At 42.9% G+C, this 14,775-nt stretch overlaps 1 protein-coding gene across 12 annotated transcripts in view; it reads left to right on the top strand.

Moving 5' to 3' along the window:
* ATXN7L1 (ataxin 7 like 1) overlaps window positions 1–14,775 on the top strand; it is a 245,234-nt gene that overhangs the window by 213,130 nt on the left and 17,329 nt on the right. For all 12 annotated transcript variants that reach the window (XR_004351335.1, XR_004351334.1, XR_004351336.1 and 9 more), the window contains one exon: window positions 11,772–11,967. Coding sequence is in view for 5 of the 12 variants with exons in the window: in XM_032642217.1 (XP_032498108.1) it covers window positions 11,772–11,967 (196 nt within the window). In the remaining 7 variants the exon portion in view is untranslated. The remainder of the gene's footprint in view (window positions 1–11,771; window positions 11,968–14,775) is intronic.

The following is a 14,775-nucleotide window of genomic DNA, read 5'->3' as shown; positions in this document are numbered from 1 at the left end:
AGCGGCTGGGCCCGTGAGCCATGGCCGCTGAGCCTGTGTGTCCGGAGCCTGTGCTCCGCAACGGGAGAGGCCACAACAGTGGCCTTTTTTTGCGTACCGCAAAAAAAAAAAAAGAAAAGAAAAAGCATGATCAGAAGTAAACATACCCACGTAAGACTTAAAGCAGTTATTTCCCTCATATTAATGATGTAAATATAATAGATGTTTCAGTCACACTCATTATCTATAATTGGCCAAAAAAAAAATTGTCACACATGAATGGAATTATGGTTATCCCTTCCCAATCGTGAATTTCTCTTGTAGGAAATGCTAACAGCGTGTGAATTTACATCTTAAATATCATTTTGGTAACCTTGAAAATATTCCAGTTGCCATATTTTTGCGTTGCAACCCATCCTTGTCAGGGGTTCCTAAAAGAGGGACTTGGGTCTAGGATTGGAAAAGTGAAAGTTAGCTAGCAAGGGTTGGAACAGGATTGGAAGTGCAAGGCTCAACTCCTTGTCTGCTAACTAGATGAACGTGGCCATGTCTCTCAGCCTCTCTGGCCTCAAATTGCTCAACTGTCAAACAGAGCTAAGGAGAATTAAGTGAGATAAAATACCAAGCTCATCATAAGCACTCAGCTCATGGTAGCTGGTAGTAGGGGGCAGTGGTAGTCAATGGGAAAGCAATGGGAGCCTCAGTGCTACCTGATTTCCATTTACCTGTCCTCCTGGCCTCTGTCCTTCAACCTGGGGCCCCTTGGATAACATACCAGTATGCTCTGTTTCTTTGCCCCCAACTCTAAGGAAACACATTATTTGCCCCACAGAGCCCAAGGGCTATGAATGACCAGGCCAACCAAAGCCATCAGGACTCTGTTGGAAAGGCGTGGGGGTTCGAGGAAGGGGGGCAGCAGAGGGAGGAAGGGTCAGCTGTGGAGGTCAGTGCTGCCAAGATCTGGGCACATTCCCCTCTGTCTCATAGATGCTCACACATCTCCCCTTAAAGTATAAAATGGCAAATGCCAATGAATCTAAGACTGACAAGGGCAGCAGGGAAAGAGGCAGAAGGTCCTAGATACCTGAAAAGGGCAGAGGTGAGTCTGGAGTGAAAGCTACTTCATTACATAGAGTAATCGCCAAAGTGGAAGCCATTTCTCTCCTTGACTTATGTTTGTCCCCGGGCTTTTCCTACTCATTTCTCAACAGGGGGGCCTTTGAAGTCAAGCAGGCAGAGCCCAGTCTCATTTCCACTTTTTATTAGCTTGGCAGCCAATGTCCTCATCTGAGAAGTGTAGGTCATAGTTACGCGCACCTAAGGCAGCGGGTAGCTCCAATGAGAAAAGGTACGTGACGTGCCTACACGCGGTAAGGGCTCCGTTAAGGTCAGTGGTTTTGCTCGTGCTTCCTCAGAGTGGTGGGGGTTAGGGGACTTCAAGTTTCTCTGGGTGTAACTGGACAGGGACCATCATCACATGCACTGTCTTTAGACCAGACTGGTAAGTGGAGGGGTGAGGGGTAATGTAGTGCTGAGGAAGAAAGGTTGGACGGCAGCTTAACACTTGCGAGACTTTTCCCACACTTTCTCATGACCAGTTGCCCAATTCCCCATCATCCTCTCCAAGCCTTGGCTTTTTTGAGACGCAAGCTGGTCCCAGCGCACTCCATCCCTCCAGGTTCCACCCTGGAGGGCAGTGATCAGAGCTGGGAGGAGGTCTTGAAAGCATCCGCCATTCCGTCATCACCGGGAGGGTGCCCACGTCCTGAGTGACACAAGTCTAAAAACGAGGAGATCCAGAGCTCCTTCCCGTTGTGCACGTGCACACATGTGCCCAGCGTCCTTCCTTCATGTTTCTGTCTTGGTTCTCAGAGCTGATTCTGCTCTGCAGCTCGCAGTTTTCATGCTCAGCTTTACTCTCCACGATTCTCCTCCCCTCCCCTTTTGTCTGGCAACTGGAACTTACTATTGAGTGTTTCAACTGTTCTAAGATTTTTTTTCTTAACGAAACTTCTTTTTTTTAAATCAACATAGTATAGACACATAGTTCAAAAACTAAATAGTACTAAAAGGGTTAGAGTGAAAAACAGTAGTTCCTACCATCCTGGAACTCTGTTGACCCTCTCTGTGTTGGAGCACCTGTTTCCTGGATCCCTTTGCCACCTCCTCTCTTGGTTTGCTCCTTTATTTGATGGAGTATCTTCTCCATTAGCTTCCTGTGAAAAGGGACATGGGAGGTCAATTTTTAGAATCCTTATACACCTGAAAATGTTTTTATTCTACCCTCACACTTAATTGATCATCTCTCTGAGTATATAACTGGATTGAGAATTATTTCCCTACAGAAGATTGAAGACAATTTTTCCATTGGCTTCTGGCATCGAAGGTTTTTATTGAGGAGTTTCATAACATTCTGATTCCATTTTTAATTGCTGAAGCATGGGGCTCTGAAATTTCCCAGGGATCCCCCTTGATGTAGGTCTTTTTTCATTCATTGTTCTAGTTACTCAGTAGATCCTTTCAACCTGGAAACACCTGTTTCTGGGATATTTTCCCATGTTACATGCTAAATCGTTTTCTCCCCACTATGTCTTTATTCTCTTTCTTAACCTCCTGTTAGTTGGATGTTGGATCATTTGCTCTGACCTCTTCATCCTCTTACCTCCTTTCTCCTGTTGTCTCTCAATCTCTTGTTCCACTTTCTAAAAGATTTTTTTACTTTACTCTTCAAAACTGTATATTAAATAGTTTATGATTTACTTGTTAAATTTTAGGATCTGGTTCTTTTTATCGGCATGTGGGATCTTAGTTCCCCAACCAGGGATCAAACCCACACCCCCTGCAGTGGAAGGGCAGAGTCTTAACCACCGGATCTCCAGGGAAGCCCCTCCTCTTTTCTTCCTTTCTCTTCATTTCCCCCAAGTTTGTTTCATATATGTGTTCATGTGTTTGATGTTTGGTTGGTCAGCTCATGTTGGAGATGTTCCGGGAATGTTTGGTTATCTCTAACCATTCATATTTAAAAGAGAGGCTCTAACAGGCTCATTGGAGGTCTATGTGGGACTATCAACCGAAAGGTCATCATGTCACCAGTCAGCCTTTTGTTGGAATATTCCCAAAGGCAAGTTGTGGAAGCCTTTTCTCCGGGGCCATTCAGTTTCCTGAGGGAAGAACCCTGCCTGCTGATGTACCTGGTAATAGGCATTCTGGCAGTGCCAACTAAGGATCTGACCAGGGGCAGCCCACAGTCCTCCTGTTTTTAGCCCTGTGCACCTTCCTGGTCTCTGCTGAGCCTGGGGGCCCCAGGTCTAGAGTCTCTCTGGTTCATTTTCTCTTTTTGTGGGTTGATTGGAGGGCGAGGGGGCTGGCAGGGGCAATGGTAAGTCATGTGACCGTGTGAGGTAGTAGTGACGACCTGCGGGTCCAACGACAGAATATTGAGCCTTTCAGCTCTCTCGCTATGTTTAGTCCTCACCTCACCCATGACTTGTGCAGCTCTAGCTGCTCCAGGTGCCCTGCTTCTCAATGTTCTGTGGTAGGTCAGCTCCTTTCCCATCAGTTAACTCTCTCCAGCCACAGTCTGTCTTCTAAAAATAGGTTAAAATCTCTTGTTCACACTTGTTGGGACACTTCAGGTGCAAGTAGCAGAAAATCTTGCTTACTAACCACTTCAATAATTAGGAAATTTCTTACCACTGGTGACAAGAAGTCCAGAGGTGAAAGGGCACCAGTCCCCAAAGATCAGGGGTTGGCTCTCCTTTTTTTTTTTTTTTTTTTCTGTAACCTAGTCTTTTTTTTTTTTTTTCTTTATTGGAGTATAATTGCTTTACAATGGTGTGTTAGTTTCTGCTTTATAACAAAGTGAATCAGTTATACATATACATATATCCCCATATCTCTTCCCTCTTGTATCTCCCTCCCTCCCACCTTCCCTATCCCACCCCTCTAGGTGGTCACAAAGCACCGAGCTGATCTCCCTGTGCCATGCGGCTGCTTCCCACTAGCTATCTGTTTTACATTTGGCAGTGTATACATGTCCATGCCACTCTCTCACTTTGTCCCAGCTTCCCCTTCCCCTTCTCCATATCCTCAAGTCCATTCTCTAGTAGGTCTGTGTCTTTATTCCCATCTTGCCCCTAGGTTCTTCATGACCATTTTTTTTTCTCCCTTAGATTCCACATATATGTGTTAGCATACGGTATTTGTTTTTCTCTTTCTGACTTACTTCACTCTGTATGACACACTCTAGGTCCATCCACCTCACTACAAATAACTCAATTTCGTTTCTTTTTATGGCTGAGTAATGTTTCATTGTATATATGTGCCACAACTTCTTTATCCATTCATCCGATGATGCACACTTAGGTTCTTTCCATCTCCGGGCTATTGTAAACAGAGCTCCAATGAACATTGGAGTACATGACTCTTTTTGAATTATGGTTTTCTCAGGGTATATGCCCAGTAGTGGGATTGCTAGATTTTATGGTAGTTCTATTTTTAGTTTTTTAAGGAACCTCCATACTGTTCTCCATAGTGGCTGTATCAATTTACATTCCCACCAACAGTGCAAGAGGATTCCCTTTTCTCCACACCCTCTCCAGCATTTATTGTTTGTAGATTTTTTGATGATGGCCATTCTGACCGGTGTGAGATGATATCCTATTGTAGTTTTGATTTGCATTTCTCTAATGATTAATGATGTTGAGCATTCTTTCATGTATTTGTTGGCAATCTGTATGTCTCCTTTGGAGAAATGTCTATTTAGGTCTTCTGCCCACTTTTGGAATGGGTTGTTTGTTTCTTTGATACTGAGCTGCTTGTAAATTTTGGAGATTAATCCTTTGTCAGTTGCTTCATTTGCAAATATTTTCTCCCATTCTGAGGGTTGTCTTTTCATCTTGTTTATGGTTTCCTTTGCTGTGCAAAAGATTTTAAGTTTCAGTAGCCCGTTTGTTTATTTTTGTTTTTATTTCCATTTCTCCAGGAGGTGGGTCAAAAAAGATCTTGCTGTGATTTATGTCATGGAGTGTTCTGCCTATGTTTTCCTCTAAGAGTTTAATTGTGTCTGGCCTTACATTTAGGTCTTTAATCCATTTTGAGTTTATTTTTGTGTATGGTGTTAGGCAGTGTTCTAATTTCATTCTTTTACATGTAGCTGTCCAGTTTTCCCAGCACCACTTATTGAAGAGGCTGTCTTTTCTCCACTGTATATTCTTGCCTCCTCTATCAAAAATAAGGTGACAATATGTCCAAGGGTTTATCTCTGGGCTTTCTAATCTGTTCCATTGATCTATATTTCTGATTTTGTGCCAGTACCATACTGTCTTTATTACTGTAGCTTTGTAGTATAGTCTGAAGCCAGGGAGCCTGATTCCTCCAGCTCCGTGTTTCTTTCTCAAGATTGCTTTGGCTATTCGGGGTCTTTTGTGTTTCCATACAAATTGTGAGATTTTTTTGTTCTAGTTCCGTGAAAAATGCTAGTGGTAGCTTGATAGCGATTCCATTGAATCTGTAGATTGCTTTGGGTAGTATAGTCATTTTCACAATGTTGATTCTTCCAATCCAAGAACATGGTATATCTCTCCATCTATTTGTATCATCTTTAATTTCTTTCATCAGTGTCTTATAATTTTCTGCATACAGGTTTTTTTTCTCCTTAGGTAGGTTTATTCCTAGATATTTTATTCTTTTTGTTGCAATGGTAAATGGGAGTGTTTTCTTAATTTCACTTTCAGATTTTTCATCATTAGTGTATAGGAATGCAAGAGATTTCTGTGCATTAATTTTGTATCCTGCCACTTTACCAAATTCATTGATTAGCTCTAGTAGTTTTCTGGTAGAATCTTTAGGATTCTCTATGTATAGTATCATGTCATCTGCAAACAGTGACAGATTTACTTCTTTTTTTCTGATTTGGATTCCTTTTATTTCTTTTCCTTCTCTGATTGCTGTGGCTAAAACTTCCAAAACTATGTTGAAAAATAGTGGGGAGAGTGGGCAGCCTTGTCTTGTTCCTGATCTTAGCGGAAATACTTTCAGTTTTTCACCATTGAGGACGATGTTGGCTGTGGGTTTGTCATATGTGGCCTTTATTATGTTGAAGTAACTTCCCTCTCTGTCTACTTTCTGGAGGGTTTTTTATCATAAATGGGTGTTGAATTTTGTCAAAAGCTTTCTCTGCATCTATTGAGATGATCATATGGTTTTTCTCCTTCAGTTTGTTAATATGGTGTATCACATTGATTGATTTGCATATATTGAAGAATCCTTGCATTCCTGGGATAAACGCCACTTGATCATGTTGTATGATCCTTTTAATGTGCTGTTGGATTCTGTTTGCTAGTATTTTGTTGAGGATTTTTGCATCTGTGTTCATCAGTGATATTGGCCTGTAGTTTTCTTTCTTTGTGACATCTTTGTCTGGTTTTGGTATCAGGGTGATGGTGGCCTCGTAGAATGAGTTTGGGAGTGTTCCTTCCTCTGCTATATTTTGGAAGAGTTTGAGAAAGATAGGTGTTAGCTCTTCTCTAAATGTTTGATAGAATTCTCCTGTGAAGCCATCTGGCCTTGGGCTTTTGTTTGTTGGAAGATTTTTAATCACAGTTTCAATTTCAGTGCTTGTGATTGGTCTGTTCATGTTTTCTATTTCTTTCTGATTCAGTCTTGGCAGGTTGTGCATTTCTAAGAATTTGTCCATTTCTTCCAGGTTGTCCATTTTATTGGCATGTGGTTGCTTGTAGTAATCTCTCATGATCCTTTGTATTTCTGCAGTGTCAGTTGTTATTTTTCCTTTTTGATTTCTAATTCTATTGATTTGAGTCTTCTCCCTTTTTTTCTCGATGAGTCTGACTAATGGTTTTTCAATTTTGTTTATCTTCTCAAATAACCAGTTTTTAGTTTTATTGATCTTTGCTATAGTTTCCTTCATTTCTTTTTCATTTATTTCTGATCTGATCTTTATGATTTCTTTCTGGCTCTCCTTCTCTGGCTTTCTTTTATTCCACCCTCTTCGATCTTTTGGCTTCATCTTCAACGTCATTAGCAAGATGGCTACAGCACTTCCAGAGGAAAAAGGTCCAGATGAAGGTGGAGACCACCTTTTCCCTGTGTCTCTTTTTTTTTCTTTTTTTTTTTTAATAGCTGTCCTAGTGGGTGTGAAGTGGTAACTCATTGTGATTTTGATTTGCATTTCCCTAATGACTGATGATGTTGAACATCTTTTCATGTGATTGCTGGCACCATTTATATATCTTTTCTGAGAAATGTCTATTCAAGTCCTTTGCTCATTTTTTCAATTTTTTAAAAAAATAAATTTATTTATTTATGGCTGTGTTGGGTCTTCGTTGACGCCCACGGGCTTTCTCTAGTTGCGGAGAGCGAGGGCTACTCTTCACTGCAGTGCATGGGCTTCTCATTGCAGTGGCTTCTCTTGTTGCGGAGCACGGGCTCTAGGCGCACAGGCTCAGTAGTTGTGGCACACGGGCTTACTTGCTTCGCGGCATGTGGGATCTTCCCGGACCAGGGATCGAACCCGTGTCCCCGGCACTGGCAGGCAGATTCTTAACCACTGTGCCACCAGGGAAGTCCCTAAATTTATTTTTTATTGAAGTATAGTTGAATTACATTGTTGTGTTAATGACAGCAAAGTGACTCAGTTATACATATATATACATTTTTTTTATATTCTTTTTCATTATGGTGTATCACAGGATATTGATCTTCCTTATACTATACAGTAAGGTCCTTTGCCCATTATTTTTTAATTTTTAAAAAAATTTTGGCCACACTGTGCGGCTTGCAGGATCTTCGTTCCCTGACCAGGGATCGACCCCAGGCCCCTGCAGTGAAAGCGAGGAGTGTTAATGACTGGACTGCCAGGGAATTCGTTCCTTGTGTCTCTTTTTAAAAGTGAGAAAAATCTTTGCAAAAGCCACCCCCTCACCGCAAAAAAATACATTTTCTTTTATTTCTCATGCACTTTCCCAAACCAGTCATTAACGAGATGAATGAGGTTCCCATTATTACTTAAGGGGTTAAATGGAGACTAGGATGTCATCACCATGATCATCACCACAGTTCTGTTGATCTCTTTGTTTTTCAGAGCTAATGCCTTTTTTATCCCTTTACTATGATTTTGATATTTTGAGACAGAGGAGATAAATGTGTTCAATCCACCTGCCCCATTTAACAGTCAATTCTTTAGCCACTTTCTTGCACATACCTGTACTACTAGCTCGCTTTCTTTTATTTTTCTCTCTTTCTTTTTTACTTTTTGTTATGAAAATTTCCCCATGTACAGAAAAATAGAATAGTATAATGAATACCTGCATACTTAGTTTTAACAGTTTTAATATTTTGCCACTGTGTTGACTTCATCTACATTCTTTTTCGTTTTTTATAAATTTATTTTATTTTTTTATTTTTGGCTGCATTGGGTTTTCGTTGCTGCACACATGCTCTCTCTAGTTGCGGCGAGCAGGGGCTACTCTTTGTTGTGGTGCGCGGGCTTCTCATTGTGGTGTCTTCTCTTGTTGCAGAGCACGGGCTCTAGGCACATGGGCTTCAGTAGTTGTGGCACGCGGGCTCTAGAGCACAGGCTCAGCAGTTGTGGCGCACGGGCTTAGTTGCTCCGCGGCATGTGGGATCTTCCTGGACCAGGGCCCGAACCCGTGTCCCCTGCATTGGCAGGTGGATTCTTAACCACTGTGCCGCCAGGGAAGCCCCATCTACATTTTTTGATCTGTTTTGAAGTAAATTGCAGATATCTTGGCGCTTCACCCTAAATTTCCAAATGCATCTTTAGAAAGTAAAGATCTTTTCCTTTATAACTACGGTACTAGTATCACACAACAAAATCCAGCTTTTATCTCCCGCAGGATAGGGAGGTCCTAATATGGTGGGGAAAGCTTCAAAAAGAGTCTACCAGAAAGTATGGGAACAACTTAAATGTCCATCAATAGAGTAGTTAAATAAGTTACAATATGTCCATACTATGGAATACTATACTGGGGAATATTAAAATGATGATAGATTTCTATACATGGAAAGATTTCTGCAACATCACTAAGTTAAAAAAAAAAAAGCATAATAGTATGTACAAGGTGATCCAGTTCTTACGCTACTAAATGTAAAATAGATAGCTGGTGGGAAGCAGCCGCATAGCACAGGGAGATCAGCTGGGTGCTTTGTGACCACCTAGAGGGGTGGGATAGGGAGGGTGGGAGGGAGGGAGATGCAAGAGGGAGGAGATATGGGGATATATGTATATGTATAACTGATTCACTTTGTTATAAAGCAGAAACTAACACACCATTGTAAAGCAATTATACTCCAATAAAGATGTTTAAAAAAAAATGCATGTGCCTGTTCGCACAGTAAAGAGGTCTGGAAGGATATAAATCAAAATGGAAGTAACACTTGATCTTGAGTGGCAGGTTTACGAATGCTGTTTTCTTTCTTTGTATGTTTTGATGTTATCAAAATTGGTTTACCGTTTGGGTCTTCAGCTGTAAACAGGCAACAGTGCTGTTGTCCCTTCTGACACAGGAGAGCAGGGAATGCACCTGGGAGTTGTGTTTTCTGGACTATAGACTTTTAACATGTAGAATGAATGGCATCTTTGTTTTCATAAGGGTGGGAAGGTGATAGTCAATAATAAATGATCATACCAACCGAGTTGTTATAATTACACGGGAAAACTACCTGTGGCCTTGTTTGTGGGGTTTTATGGGGTTTTTTTTATTTGTAGCATTGTATGCATACACGAAATTTACTATTTTAATTTCTAAGTGTACAGTTTAGTGGCATTAAGTACATTCACGTTGTGGTGCAACCATCACCACCAGCCGTCTCCAGAACTTTTTCATCATCCAGTACTGGAGCTCTGTACCATTAAATACTAACTCCCTGTTCCCAGCACCTGGTGACCACTGTTCTACTTTTTGTCCCTGTGAATTTGACTACTCTAGGTACCTCATACAAGCCATGTCATACAGTAATTGTCCTTTGTGACGGGCTTAGTTCACTTAGCATCATGCCCCCAAGGTTTATCCATGTTGTAGCAGGTGTCAGAATTTCCTTTCTTTTCTTTGTTTTTTTTAAAGGAACATTTATTTATTTACTTATTTTTGGCTGTGTTGGGTCTTTGTTGCTGTGCGCGGGCTTTCTCTCGTTGCGGCAAGCGGGGGCTACTCTTCATTGCGGTGCGTGGGCTTCTCATTGCAGTGGCTTCTCTTGTTGTGGAGCACGGGCTCTAGGCGCACGGGCTTCAGTAGTTGTGGCTCACGGGCTCTAGAGTACAGGCTCAGTAATTGTGGCGCATGGGCTTAGTTGCTCTGTGGCATGTGGGATCTTGCCGGACCAGTGATTGAACCCTTGTCCCCTGCATTGGCAGGCAGATTCTTAACCACTGCACCACCAGGGAAGTCCAGAATTTCCTTTCTTTTTAAGACTTAATATTCCATTGTGTGGATATATGGTATGGTAACAATTTCATAAAGCCATAATTTAGTATCTGTTTGTAGAGCTGTCTCGTTTATCCATTCATCTGTTGATGGACATTTGGGTTGTTTCTACCTTTGTGGCTTTGTTTTTACATGACTGTGCTTTGGGGATCTGGTTTGAACTCAGGAATTTGACACCTAGAAAGATTTCAAAACAACAAAGAATCCAGGGTGAAAATGAGGGAGAAGGGAGATGCGTGAGTAAAAGCTGCTTCGTGTTACTTGAAGGGGCAGCTTTCAAAGCAGAACACAGAAAACCTTTTTATTTATTTATTTATTATTATTTTTTTAAGATCCTGATTTTTTTTTCTCCAAATCTTCTTTTTCACCCAATCTTTCTCCCTGGTCAATCACCTCATGAAAGTGGAGAGCAGTAAAAACAACTAACAACTAGCTTTGACCGTTCTTCTAACTCTTCTCCTGAGGTGTATGTTTCGTTTTGCTCTTTACTGCTCAGGAATCATTAGTGCCACCTCTTACTGTGACTGATGCTGCTTTTCTATAAGCTTAGCCATAATTGAGATGAGATCTGTTGGATTGTTTATACGCATAGAATTCATTCATTCCTTCATTGAGAAACATATTTCTTCAACGCCTACTGTTGAGTCAGTCATGCCAGCCTGTGGGTCTAGAGGCTTGTCAAAAATTAAACGGAAACAATCATCCTCAGAAGACACAATTAAACTACATGTGGTTTGATATATTAAGAAACAGGCTTGGCTGTGGGGAAAGGAACTTGTGGCCCCATGGCTGGGACAAAACATTTTTTCATGCCGGTATGGTAACAATTTCATAAAGCCACAGTTTAGTAGCTGTGTGTGTAGGGCTGTCTTTTGTCATCACTGATATTTTGTTGATTGATTTGAACTTATTTATCTGGTTGATCTTCCCATCAGGTCCACTTTCAAAGAGAAGCAACTGCAGGGCAAGTACAAATTACTTACATGCAAATGAATGAATAGTTGTAAGTGAATTCTAGAAGATTAGTTTTAAGTTAAATTCACTCTCTGTCACATTGGCTTCTAGTTTTGTATTTTCTATTCCTCTTACACTGTTGGAGTTGTCCCTGATGCCCAAATTCAAGCAGGGCAGAGCCTCAGCTCCAACCTGTAGAGAGCTGGTCGCTGCTCACCCTCTCAGCCTGAATTTTCCCCTTGTGCAGATTTGCCATTGATCCGCCTTCCTTAATGTATCTGGAAGGCTGACTGATCTGCCTTCCGAGCTCCATGAAACTGGGTGGATCTTGTTCCCTCGGAAAAGTTGATTCTGTTTGCTCTCTCTTGCCCTTAGACCATCATCTGCAAATAGCATAAGCAGCAGTACATCTTCAAATCACAGTGGCTACACTCCGGAACCCCCTCTACCCCCAGTTGGAGGTGACCTCGCCAGCCGACTGTCAAGTGATGAAGGGGAGATGGACGGAGCCGACGAATCCGAGAAGTTATTAGACTGTCATTTCTCCACCCACCACCCCAGACCTCTTGCGGTAGGCCTCCTTCTGTTTCCATCCAGGCCTTGTTTCCCCCTGTGCTTTGCAGTATTTAGGTGACTGTGTCCTACAATGGCATCCTTCCTAAGGAGAGGCCTCCGGGACAGTGTTTTACGAAAGGGCTTCCCCTGAGGTTGAATGATTACCTTAGAAATCCCCTTGAAAATCACAGAAGGAAAGGTAAGGGCTCCCAGCTGATTTTAATCCTTTAAACACCTGAGTATTTGTGGTCCACCTTGAAGTGTTAATGCTTGAGAAACGGTGTTTATAGAAGAGCACGGGGAACTGACCTTCCCGCCTTTCCCATCCACGCGGAGCCTCTGATTTCAAGAGTTAGTCTAGCTCACCTGCCTTGAAAACTGTCTCTGAGCAGTGTGCCAGGTGCCAGTCCTGGCTGGTTTGCTCCCCTGTTGATTCTGAGTTTTACTGTTATTAGTAGGTGTGACGATATGGCACCAGAACTGAGTGTGTGTGTGTGTGTGTGTGTGTGTGTGTGTGTATGTGTGCAGGAAAGAAGGAAGCATTTCATGTCCGCGTGATTGTTGATTAACGAAAAGGTCAGTTTCTTCCCAGTTCCTTGAAAGAATCCACTTTAACAATTCAGAAGGTCATTGAAATTGAGGTGGGTGGTATAAGGAGGCATGAGCTGGAGGCTTGTTTGTGTTTGCCCTACGAGCACTTAAGAAGGGACTGCCTGGTGCTTCCATCACAGAGCCGAATTCAGGGAGGCTGGGAACGTCGGACCCCACAGCCGGTTTGCTCTGTTCCCAGCTTGAGCCCTGCAAGATTAGCTTTGACTGTCCCAAGATGGCATGAACTGTGTAGGTGAAATCAACCGTGCATCACGGTAGAGTGAGTCCCTCCTCCCTTCTATCAGCGTGATGAATGAAGGCCAAATTCACTTCCTGTTTCTGGGGAGGATGGTGACCTGTACTTCACCAACAGCCTGAGACTTTGCCTCTTGGCTAGTACAAAAATAGGGACAGTCAGGAATGCTTCTGACGGCCAGTAATAGAAAACGACTCATACGGTGTGTGCACTTCGGTCATTTACTTGTCTCACATAACAAGGAGTCTAGAGGTGAGAGCTCCCAGGCTTGGTTCAGCATCTCCTCAATGTCCTGCTGCTGAGGGAGAATCTCTGCAACCCTCTTTGCCTTTCATGCACAGTCTGGATGTGTCAGCTCGAGTTCCAATATCACATCCTCACCCAGTAGCACTCTACAAAGTGGGGAAAGGGACAAACAGAAAGGGAGTCTGCTTCTAAGATGCTATCTTATGTCATTTCTTAGGGAAGAAAAATCTTCCTATAAGCACCCCCAGCAGACCTTCCCTTCCATCAGCCAGAAGTAGGTCATGTGCCCAGCCCTATACCAATCAGTGACAGAGAAGGATAGGATTGTAGTAACACAGAATGAAACCTGCCATGATCTCATCCCAGGGTTCTGGGAAGAGATCTACTTTCGCTGCTCACTGCTCCGTGTCAGAGATCAGAACAAAAGTGTGGTTCTGTTAGCAAGGAAAAGGCAGGGAGAGCTGGGGGTGGGGTAGCAGTTGATGAACTTGGCAACCAGTAGGGTCTGCCACAGTGGCCAGTGCAGCGAGGATCTACAGCCCTACCTGGGGCATCATAGGCGACCAAGGACAGGAGCCTCTGGGGCACTGAGCGTTGCATCTGTGTTGAATTAGAGACATAGGTAGCACAGACAGTAAGAGGCCTCCAGCTTCCAAGTCTGAAAGGGAGACAGGGCTGTCTACCAGAAGGCCAGACTCTGGAGCACATCAAGATCTTTGTCCAAATGACAAGCTGCCAGGCTACAGTGGATTAGCCCAACTCAGAGCCTGGCAGATTTGTGTGCCCTTCATGTTTTGCTGATTTAAATGGAAAGGCCATGGATTCGTTTCTTTGCTTTGTCCTTTCTCTCATGGCCAACTGATACACTAAATCAATTTTGGTAATGAACACTTGTTCAGGGTGTCTTTAGCAAGGAGATGAAAGAAGGAAAGATGTCTGGACCTGGACCGGCTCCCACATGCTGCTGGGGACCGGCTTCCATGTGGGAGAACTCCCTTTGTATGTTTTAGTACTTGGCCAGTAAGCCCTTAATGTGCGGAAAAGAATTTTTCATCAGGAGTACCAGATTTGATGGGAGGCAAGATTTTAGGGTAACCCCACCCCAAACATAGCAGAAACAAAACAAAGGGAAGGTCTTGCGTTTCCTGCTAAGAACTGTTCCAAAGGCTGGTTCCAGGAAGGATTTGTGGAATGAGTGCCAACCCAGCACTGTGTCTGGGATGGAGGCCAGGGAGCTGCTGGGAGAGGCCTGGGGGAGGGGGAAAAGCGCAGTTGAGTTATAGAGTCATATTTGCAGACTCGCTTGAGCTCTGACCAGGCAAATGTCACCTCCTCAGAAGCCGCTTCTTACATTTCTGTCTGCTGGCCTGGTTGTCCTAACATCATCATTAACTGACGTTTATCAAACATCTAACTGCTCATATTTCAGCCCCGTGTTTTAAGTGTGATAGTTCGTTCTGAACACTTTGTAGGACCTTATCTCTGTAATCCATCCTTTAGCCTAAATCTCTACTCTCCTCATATGGAGGAGGAAGAAGAGAATGGGGTCCCTGACCTTTATACGTTTATAATCATCAAGACAGGCACAGAAGCATGCAATATAATGTAATACAGACACCTAGCGATTCCCAGGTGGGAAAGTAATGAAGTATGTGTAGGTGTCTGTGGGAGTTCAGAGCGGCAGCGTGAGTCAGATAAAGGTCGCTGGAAAGGAGAGTCTTAATTAGGGCC

Source organism: Phocoena sinus, chromosome 9 (assembly GCF_008692025.1).
Source record: "Phocoena sinus isolate mPhoSin1 chromosome 9, mPhoSin1.pri, whole genome shotgun sequence".
Classification (NCBI taxonomy): Eukaryota; Metazoa; Chordata; class Mammalia; order Artiodactyla; family Phocoenidae; genus Phocoena; species Phocoena sinus.
The sequence above is the reverse complement of the archived record's forward strand: the minus strand, read 5'-3'. Positions and strand labels throughout refer to the sequence as shown.